This window comes from Formica exsecta, unplaced genomic scaffold (assembly GCF_003651465.1).
Source record: "Formica exsecta isolate Colony F162 unplaced genomic scaffold, ASM365146v1 scaffold218, whole genome shotgun sequence".
Classification (NCBI taxonomy): Eukaryota; Metazoa; Arthropoda; class Insecta; order Hymenoptera; family Formicidae; genus Formica; species Formica exsecta.
This window is the reverse complement of record NW_021849477.1, coordinates 652,652-663,839: the sequence shown is the minus strand read 5'-3', so window position 1 is coordinate 663,839 and position 11,188 is coordinate 652,652. Positions and strand designations below refer to the sequence as shown.

Below are 11,188 nucleotides of genomic sequence, written 5' to 3'. Positions count from 1 at the left end.
AGAGATACCCCCGAGCTTGTTCCCGGATCGATCGTGAATGATCGATTATGGAGTATCATAAAAAGATTCACTTTTTTTGCAAAGTAATATATCCTTCACCTCTTGACTACAATTATTTTTTCTTTTTGTTTAAATTTTCCAAAATTCTTAAAATTAATAAAAAAAAGAATGTTAAAATTTTGAAATTATCAATAAATGATCACTTATTTTCTGACTGCTATTTTCATGCTTTTACTTAATCATGGGGATTTTTTTTCTGTTTCGAATCCTCAGCATAATTCGAAATTGCCTGTAATTTTGTGCGAAACTCTCTATATAACGTAATTCAGAATTCATTCAGTAATATCTCTCTTTGCGTTCGCCCACATGCCGGTCTGTCGTACTGACATAATTAAATGAAACGGAAATTGAGGTGACTAATTGTAGGTTTCCGATTCAGTTCCTTCACTACGAGATATTATGTGAACACATGTACGCATAAACACGTGTGCCAATCGAATCCAGTTCTCGATTAAATCGATTCTTGCTCCCTTTCCATGTGCCGCGTCATATTTCACGTATCAAAGCTTGTAAAGAGGATCGATGTCTTCGTCATTAATATTCCCTCTGCAATACATGAGTATTAATCATTGGCGAACATCGACATCGTCATATGGACTGTCTGTATCTGATCGTGTGAATATGAAGTAATCGAGTTGTCTCGATGAAACCGATAATCTTTCGGTAATTAACTAATAAGTCATTTCGCTATATACATAATTTTCCAAATTTATTTTGTAATATTTAAAGATATTTAAAATATTAGTCTTTTTATAAATAAAATATATAAATGGCACTTGTATATAAATTTTATCAATATTTGCAATTATTATTTCTACCCGAAACTTAATTATGTCATTGTCACAAAACACATTACACGTCGAGCCATTAATTCAAAGTCACCAGCAGGGCTGGGCATAATGGATGCTTTCGAATGGAAAAAGTGATCAAAATAAAGTGAGGGTGGATTAAGATGAAACAAGAGAGGTTCGAAAGAGGGATTAAAATCTCACTTATAAAAAGATCTTTCCGTAGAAAAAGAGAGAGAGAGAGAGAGAGAAATTTGTAATTAGTTAAATTTGTTTAATAAATTATCAGCAAACTATAATCATTGTATTAAATTTTTATAAATCCAATCATCAAATTGCTTACAAATGGTTTGATTGATCTGTTAATCAATATTACATTATTGCACGATGTCAAATATAATTTTTATATTTAAATAATTTAAAACAAACGAGAATCAAGATAATTTGTGTTGAAGAAAAAGTTTGTAATATGATTTTTACTAGTGAAAGCTTATTATATCTACAAAAATTGTTCGGCAAATGCAAACCCCGTGCTCATTACTTTTGCAAGAGGAATAAAATATGCACGATGAATATGCACATATGGTGTGTCACATTGTTAGAAATATTTCTTGTGACTAGATATCCATTGCGTGCATTTCATATTTTTCTTATAAACAGATGTTTATAATATAGAAAATAGCAATTGTATGCGCGCAATATGACAAAGGAAAAAGAAGTGGACGGTTTTTTTTTTATATAACTTTATAATGAAAGTATTAAAATGTCTTTTAAACTTTTTTTACGGCAGGTTTTTAGATTCTCGTGCTTGCTCGGATTTACTTTTCGACTTGCTTATGTATATTATACAAGCGTATAATTAGATTATTAGTTTTAATCTAAAGCTTTCGCGAAAGTTTAGCTTTCCGTCGATGTAATTTTGGTTTATTTGAACACATAGGTGTATGCTTTAAGCGCATATACATCTTCTGCTGAAGGCTAAGGGTATGTTTATGCACGTGTGTTTACCTATTAGCGACACGTCGGAGTCGACGGTACGCCCAACAAGCTTTGTGATTATTCTCCCCTTGCAATTCGCATCTTTGCATATCCGTCTATGTCACTCTCGCTTAAATGTTTTTCCAGTGAGTGTTTGTTATTTTGTGTTATTTTCGTGTGTATATGCTAAATAAAAACGCACAATTTAATTACCTTAATTTAAGTAACATAGGATTGATGATAAGAAGTTGCAATTTCGAAATTTGAAAAATAGAATAATGATTAAAATGTAAAATCACATTTTTTCGAAGTATAATCAAAATCATTACAGTAAAATAATTTTTCTTATTATATATAATAATTAATACAATGCAATATTTTAATAAATAAATAGAAAATGTTTTGCGAATACACGCTATCGCAAATATGTATGTACACCATTCTAGAGTGACTTGAGAAGCGAATTTAACAGGATGTACAAGATCCCCTGCAAACATTCTAATCGATACCACGGCACTAATCGGAGCACGGAGAAATAGCAAGATAGATAAGTGAGCCGACAGAGAGACGGACAGATAAAGAGAGGGGCAAAGAGGGGGGAAATCGACTACAGAGGATGCGCGAGCAATAGTTTGGCAGAACCTATGAGGCAGATAAGCATGCCTGCGGGGTAGATCTCCGACCTCCAAAAGTGAAGATTCCTACTACGTGAGCCCTTGCTTTCCGTTCATGCAGTTCCGACGCTCTCTGGGAACTTGCGTACAGTCGTAACTAGTTGACAATCTGGTGAAATTACATCCGCTCGAAAGGCGAAAAGACATTAAAAAAACCCGAAAGCGTAATCCGTAATTTCTGAAATTAATAATTTCAGAAAGCGATAAAGTTAACGAAGGTTTAACCGAAATTTTAATTCTCGAAGAAATCTTAATACAGAGATGGAAAGAGAGCGCGAAATTAAAATTCTCTTAAAGTAAGATCGTTCCGTCGCCATAGTTACGGCACTGAGCATCCTTAACCGAGGGGGAGTCATTATTGGTATCTATACATAAGTAGAGACGTGTGTGTGTGTGTAAGTAGCTAAAGGCATACTCAGATCCGCTTGGATGCTCGAACGCGGTCACGAAACTTTGCGCGGCTCCGTTTATTAACTTATTGCATCCTCCAAAGTTGCCGTTAAACTGATATTAATTACCGCGTTATTCGCCCCCTTCCCTCTTCGTGCATCGTCCCGTTCGATCCACCGCGAGGACTCGGGATTTTTCTGAACAACTCGCTTTCTCCCAATTTCCGTCGCTCTTTTGCCAACGTGTGTCGTCCGGCGCCTCTTTCTTTTTCCCCTTTATACAAACCTGTCGCGCTACTACGTGCACGCCCGACAGAGCTTATTGAATCTCGTTCTGTGCGAATCTCTTTTGAAAGGAGCGATTTTTCGATTTTTCTCATTTTTGTGTTGTCTATTTTACCGCATTGTACGGAGGAAATAGATTTGAGTTCCGGTATTATCCGCAGATTCCCTCTACGGCTACTTTATCTCCTGTTTAAAGGCTAACATATAACACATATTGTGCATGTTATGTAAAAATAGCCGATAAATCCCGCCACTAAAAAAAAACGAAAAAATAATAAGCCACGACGAGAAAATATAAAAAAAGGAGAGAAATTGCGTGCGCGATCTTTTATAAAACAACAGCGCTCGACACACGCTCACGTGGAAGTAACACGTAGGAGAAACGCAGTTGATTAGCGATATTGTTCCAGAGACGCGGAGCCGGTTTGTATTGTGAATACCATCGCTGCTGTACTCAATCTAGTTTAGTCGGACTATCAAAGCAGCGGATTACGTTTATGCGCGCACTTGCATAGTAGCGCGAGAGTCCTTGCATATGGCGATATGGATTGTGTCCTACATATAATATCACTATTTGTGCAGCGTAACGTATAACATTTAAACGGTACAATATTACAGTTTTGAAATATCTTAGTATGCAGCAAGATCTTTCCTACAAATAGACTTTTTAAAAGCTACTTTTTAAATGCTGAGCGATGAATCATCATTTATTAGGCGCTCTGGGACAGCATCCCCTCAAGTGCTGACCGCATTGCATAAAGTATAATAATTAGCTGTTATTACAATAAATAATAAGTTAAATATGTAAAAATATGTGCAAAGAAAACATAAAAAAATTATAATTTATGATAGAGTGGAGAGATATTACATATACATATGTTCTTTCCCAGGAACCTCATTTTACAATTAAAATATGTTTAAATAATGTTTGTAAAAATTGTAAAAAATTCTATATGAAAGTATTTTTCACAAAAATTAAGTACATGTGTTTTTACAAGCCCTAGTACTATTAAATTCTTCCTAAATTTAAATCCGCATAAAGTGCATAAAACATGCGGTTTTTTAAGATTGTAAAATAATATCTAACAAGCAAGCGGAGAGAAAGAGAGAGAAAGGTCACGAATATATTATGGATCACTTATTCTACTGTTTAATAACAATTTTTAATTTTTGATAATTACATCTCGTATCTTACAATTAGAATTCATATTTTGCCCACATTTCTTACTCACTATTTATCTTCAATTCTAAAAGAAACATTTGTAGCCAATTCAAATGATCAACTAAAGAGCGCAAGACGCAGAATTAATTCTTTCTGAGCGTAATTATTAATCAGAGCGCAGGGCGCTGAAATCCTCCTGACAGTTGCGACAAGACTTCGATATAACGCGCACAACGGCTCGACAATTTCCGTGAAACTTTTCCAATTAAATTTTCGCTGTTCTAGAGAAAAGTAATGCGGCTCGAAGCCGCTGCGAACTCGTCCGGATGCGGACGAGACTTGCGACGACGTCTGGTGATTGATGGTTATACCCGTTTACCCCCGGTAAGCCGCTTTTTCCTCGCTAAATTCCTGCATAAGTACGTTGAGCTCTTCGCTCGTAATGCCTTCCACTTCCGGTCGCGCCTCTTGTCAACGATACATTAACAAAACAGGCTTTAGTTGAGTATTGCGATGGAGAAAGCAGAAAAAATTATACAGATTGTCTGGGAGAAAGATATCCCTGTGTATCTGGCAATTTTTATAAATGTATCGTAATCTAGAATACGCTCTTATCAATTTAGATTTTTATATGTATATTCCAAATTTCTTTATATTATATTTTTTATAAATACCGAAAATATAATTCATCTTGAGACCGCTGTTTTTTTATTGTATTTGTTATTAAATAGTGTCAGAAGCGCGAGAATCTCTCTCATGTAAATCTAGAATTTTGCAAATACTAATAATTTTAATGAAGATATTTCACAGCATTATTGCGCGGTATCACGGTTATATGATTTTATAGTACTAATATCAAAAATTTATAAGCAAAAATAGCCAAGAGAGGCAAGTGAGACAAGATTGTTACAAAATACAAGAAGTATGGAAGAGGTTTTAGCTCCGCAGGAAACCATCTGCGTTCCTCTCTCAACCGCGGTATAGTTATTCGACAAAACATGAGTGATGTAAGCGCATCGAGGTGCATTTTACAATATTTCAACTCGCTCCCTCCGACTCTGTTACTGCTTTCCGTATCGCCATACCAGGTGTTAACAAGCATTTTAGATGCCATCGTAGATCTTAATCTTAGCTTTATTAATCTCCAACAAGAGAGAAGAGTAGTTAGAAATTTATTTCGCTGCAAGGTGTGTACCGCAATATATTATCAATACACAAAGGACATTATAAATAAATTGGAATATAAATTTAAAGTCCGGCGCGACATGTGTATATACGTGGGTGTGTGTGTGTGTGTGCGTGAGTTTATCGGGTAGCGTCGACGAGCCGGCAAGAAAAATTGCGGCTGTCCTGCAGGCAGCATGTAATTAACTCGAACAAGTCCTTTCATGTTTTTTTCTCCGTCTCTCTCTTTCTCTTGCAGACTCTCCTTTTTTCTTTACGCGTAGCAAGAATTGTCAGAGCAGCAGAGCGGGCGCAGGCAGTCGGCTGACACGGACAAAGACCGCAACCGCCGCGGCGCCGCTTTGTTTCGCACAAAAGCCCCGCGACGCGTCCGGGAGCGAGGAAAAATAATGGGAAAATGTAATAAATCGCGTGATTAATTAACCCACATTTGCCTCGGCGAAATACATCCGCCAAAGGACTCCTATTCTCGTTCGCGGATCCGCCGGATATGCTCGAATGTCATTATTTTATTTGTAACAAAGTCAAAGATGCTATAACGCGCACAAATGGTTCAATTTGTAGTCATCAGTCTGCACGTTAATAAAATTAATAATATAATATATTTATTATTTTTAATTAAAATTTAAATAATATAATTAATTTATTATTTTTAATATAATATATTTATTAATATGGAGACGTATATGTATATTTATATAAATTGATAATGTCAGTAAATTATGCATAAAATTATGTTGAGTTTTGTGTAATTAAAAATATGTCGATATTTGTTTTAATTAAATATTCAAATTAGATATTTAAAAACATTTAATACATTTATAAAACACAGAGAGAAAGAGAAAGAGAAAAGTAGAGGAAGAGAGAGCTTTTTTTAGCACGTTTTATGCGATTAAAAAGAAAATAACATCTGATGCGCTAAAAAAATAACGAAAATACGCGTCAGTGGGTAAAATGGAAAAATAAATGGAGAATATAGAATTGGCATCAAAAAGATCGAATAGATCGATATACGTGACTCTTGTAATTCATCCGATACACATCTTAAATTTTATGTCAGTAACAACACTATTTTCGCTTTGCGCGGTAATAAATAGCGGCTGTCGATGAAACGCGATTCCGATCGCCCGCGCTGTTTCGCCGTGACGAAGTATTACGACAATCTCGTAATTACATCGGCCGTTGGAACAGATGATATAATATAGCAGGAGTGTTATTACGGAAAACGCGCGCCCGCGTCTCTCTCCGCATGCGGATTGATTAATAATACACGGGTACGCCGGCGACGTAATTAAATTTGTCAGGCGTGAAATCTATATCGCGCGTGTTATTCCGATTTTACGCGCGTCGCATAGATCACACGGAACAACGATCCTTACACAGGCCGGGGCCGGCAACGACACGTCCCACATCGCGCTGGCATCGCAATGACATGCATAATTCTCAGATGTACAGATCGGCGTATTTTCCATTCTCCCGCATTTGGAATAATATTGAAAAATCTTTCGCGCGCGTGTAAAATATTTTCCTCGCTGCAAAATTTAATTAGAAATGCTATACAAAGCATTATAGCGGTTAACTGCGGTTACTGTGTTACTTGAATTATACAGAATGAGTCCGCGCTCTTTTGACTCGGTATTGAAGAAAATTAAAAAATACGAATTTTGCTTTTACGTCGCTCCTTTCTTCTGGCTAATCTGTTTTCATTCAAAACACTGTCCTGTAACATCAAAATATCCACATAAATTCAATTTTGCCTTACAATATCTCGAAAATATCGATTTAGATTGTAAGTATAAAATCTATTCAATATACATACACTATCAAAATTTTCTTCTCTTTGTAAAACACGGCTACACATACTCAGTGCAACATCCACATTTGCTTTAAGACTAGGTAAATGACAATCTCCAAGTTGTTCAGTGCGATCTAACTGGCTTTCTTTCAATTCTGTTGAATATTCAAGAATTTTAAAAAGACGTTCCACTTCCCTATCAGCCCTTTTTTCCTAAAATAAATACAACTATTTAGATCTAGCAGTTTTAAAAACCTATTACTCGCATTATGTCTTTAAATTAAACGTGAACTTGAATTAAATTGTGAATGTATAAAAGCTTAGATAATACAATATAAAATCATTGATGCTCTCATAATATATAGAAAAAATTACATAAAAATTGATAATTCAAAAAAGAAGTTTGGAAAGTGTATTAAAGAAATTGACTGCGGACAATAACAATTACAGTTTCCGTTAATATCTTTATTTACAATTATATATTAAATGTCAAACTTTAGTCGTAGGTTATGTTCACGTATCTATATCCATATCTTAATCAAATATCTGTAATTAAATCCGGTTTAGAATCCCATTAACATCATTGTAACGATCAAGATAATATTGTTATGTATTGGGATTCGCAATCAGTTTTTACCTGAAACTCTCGCAAGAAGAATGTAATTTCTCCTTGGACGAAGGGACGATGGTCGAATAACCTGCTCCAGATTTCGCCCGTGTCTACGAAAACGTGATCGCGTATGATACAAAGATTATGATAATGTTTAAACGGTAAAAATGTTCGTTTTTGTATTTATAGGGATACATATGTATGTATGATCATACAGTGATTGCCGCACCTTTGGTTATAGACGCCATATCTGTGTCAGGCGAGGAGTGGAAACAGAACAGACGGTGCATCGTCAGACACACGACACACCTTCGTCGTCACATGACTGGGTTGTGCCACTGCACTGATTGCATCGTCGTTGTACTGGGTGTCGCAGAATTGGCGAAAAACATTTGATAACATCGAGAAAATGTATTATAATTGTATTTTTGGATAAAAATATTCTGCGACAGTCTCATCGCTCGAAACCGACAGAATCTCATTAATAAAGACTCACTCTACTTCGAAAAAAATGTAAAGCTTTTATGTTAATTCTTAATAAAACTTATATTAATTCGAATATATAATTACGGACTCTCTCCTCGACATCACTGATGGAAAAAAAATTATTACTTTTCATCAACATTGATTATTGATTGTTTCATACGAGATTCGCAGCAAACTTGATTAGCGTGCAAATATTAAAGGTTTTTAAAATAAAACACAAGTTCATTAAAAATATACGCATATAGTATAATATTGAATATCCTGAATCTATTTTTTATCTACCTAGAATTTTAATTTTATATATATCAGAAAAGGTTTACATTTAATTGATAGATTTAATAGAATGGAATTATTCTTTCTTCTTAAGTAAATTATTTCTTAAATATGACAAAACGATTCCGTTTATTGTTTATAATTTCCAAAAAATTATAATTAAACTCTGATGGAGAAGATTTTTCGGGAATTAAGCTTTGAAGGTATATATAAATGGAATTTTAAAAAGGTGAATACAAAAGAGTCGAGTACACAGGATCGATAAAATGTCAAAACAATGCGTCCACGTGTGCTCCGTTTAATAGCGTTCACGTTCATGGAAATTTTGCGTACATTTTTTGCCAAAGCGACGGTATCGTTACGTAGATGATACGTACATACACATCAGTAAACGCATACACGCATTCGACATATTCTCGAGTTACATTCGCGCGACAATGATTATCGTTGTGAGAATGCAATGTTGAATATTGATGTAAAATTCGAATCTGTTGCGAAGAGGATGCCACGATTAACAATGGTATCACGTGATTATGCGTGCATTCCGTTGCGTGCATTTAGGGGAGGGTAGGAGTGATTACGCGGGTCTATATATATACCTATGCTACGTTCTGTTCGATCGTCCGTGATAATCGCGGTTTATTCGTGACGTGACGAGATCTAATTGAGGTGCAATGAAAAGAGCGGTGTATTTTGTCTTTATAATTGCAATTGCGCGTTTGGCAATGTAAGATCGTAATCTTAGAAAAATTTCAGTATATTTAATGAATTAAAATAAAATAAAATAAAATAATGTCAATTTTTTTACAAAATTATTGATCTAACATAAATTATATATTCTTTTTTTCTTGAAAATTATTAATAGTAAATTAAAAGTTTTTTTTGCTAATCTGATAAAATCTTTTAAAAGCGTATAATGGATTTTATTTGTTTTTCATCTTGCAATCATTAATCTAATTGCAATTTTATGTTTGTTAAAAAATTCTACTCTTCAAGGCAAGAGGAAGTTACGAAGGGCGTTTGTAATTGTGCGGTATCCACTGTTCCGGCAACGGAACCGATAATACAACACACGCTTCCGTGCAATGTGAGTTGTGATCAAGAAGGTCTTGAGAAGTGTCAACAATTATGTATCGCCTTGGTGAATATATTCCTATATTATTTTCATACTATTTTTTATACATTTATTTTTCATTAACTATATTTTTTATTTTCTACTGGAGAGAATATATAAACGTATAAATGATTTAAAATAATAATTGCGATATTTCATTATTAAAAATATTGGAAGTCAATCAATGGAAAAAATAATATAGAAATAATAAATTTCTGTGCTCAGGCTGAAACCGTTCGAGATACAGTACCAATGCTGATTTGCGAGAAATTGGACACGCATGTCAACAAATTGAAAGTGAGCAATATATCTCATTTTTTTCTCATTTTTAAAATACGCACATAATTGTTTTCATTTAAAAAACTGGAGTAGAAAAATATGTATGTATCCGCTAAGCTTCTCTTCTAATTAGTGTTTATCTTTATGTAAAAAGTTTTGGATTTTTTAAAAGTATTGTTTCTGGTAATAAAAGCGTGACAAATTATCATTTTCTGTTTTTTTTTTGTAGGTAGCTTTATACATGAAATCATGTGATTTGTCTTTTTGGGCATTCACTGGTTTGGAAAGCGCAGAGCCTATCTGCTGTCACGAAGGGAAAGCAGTTACTTGTGATGAGATGATGACAATAGAAAATTAACGAGCTGAGAATCCAACTCATTATTTCTTGCTCATTTACATCATTAACGAATATTTTACGTAGTGCGAATACATCATATTCATAATTTTTAATATAAAATATTTGTAATTAGTAATTCCGTTTTGCAAATTTATATAAATTAACTAAATAAGAGAGCAATTATATATACACACGAATAATAAAATATATAAGCAACAATAGCAGATCTGCTAAATTTATTCAAAGAATGAATTCAAAGAATGTCATTTTGGGAGCGTTATTTGATATACATTTGTAATCTTTGTTGTCTTTAACAAAGCTCGGATACCAAGACTGAGACTGCCAAGAAATCTACCTACTACTGAAGTCTCTATACAGATGGTAAACCTTTAGCTTAAAATACAATAATATTGTTCTACGTCTCCAAAATATCTGATTCTTCTCGGAACGAAAGATCTGCACAATGAAAAAATTGTTTATATCCTGCCTCATATCTTTTTTGTGTAAAAAAAATTGGGTAAATTAATTTTTAAATAATATATGTTAATAAAATCAAAATAAAATGTAAAAAAAATGAAAAAGAAAAAGCGCATTTATTTTACAAATAATATCTATTTTGACGAGAAAGAAAATTTCAATCTCTCTCTCTCTCTCTCATCGAATATAATATTTATTTTTCCACTCATACGGGTATTCCATAATATTTATGACTTTAATGATAATTTCTTTGACAAGTTTAGAATAAATTTGTTCTTAGCAAAAAATTGTCGAGG

General features: G+C 33.9%; 2 protein-coding genes across 2 annotated transcripts; one reads left to right on the top strand and one right to left on the bottom strand.

Moving 5' to 3' along the window:
- Positions 1-7,169: 7,169 nt before the first annotated feature.
- On the bottom strand, positions 7,170-8,323 carry LOC115235288 (biogenesis of lysosome-related organelles complex 1 subunit 5-like). The gene is made up of 4 exons (XM_029806958.1): positions 8,156-8,323; positions 7,954-8,036; positions 7,341-7,529; positions 7,170-7,241 (listed from the first exon to the last, which is right to left on the bottom strand). Exons 1-4 carry the CDS (start codon positions 8,214-8,216, stop codon positions 7,170-7,172), a joined length of 405 nt encoding a protein of 134 aa, XP_029662818.1. The 5' UTR covers positions 8,217-8,323.
- A 420-nt stretch (positions 8,324-8,743) lies between these two features.
- Positions 8,744-10,952, top strand: LOC115235315. Its single transcript, XM_029807018.1, has 4 exons — positions 8,744-9,412; positions 9,682-9,826; positions 10,025-10,096; positions 10,308-10,952. The coding sequence occupies exons 1-4, from the start codon at positions 9,360-9,362 to the stop codon at positions 10,434-10,436; spliced, it is 399 nt and encodes a 132-aa protein (XP_029662878.1). The 5' UTR covers positions 8,744-9,359; the 3' UTR covers positions 10,437-10,952.
- The last annotated feature ends 236 nt before the right edge of the window (positions 10,953-11,188 follow it).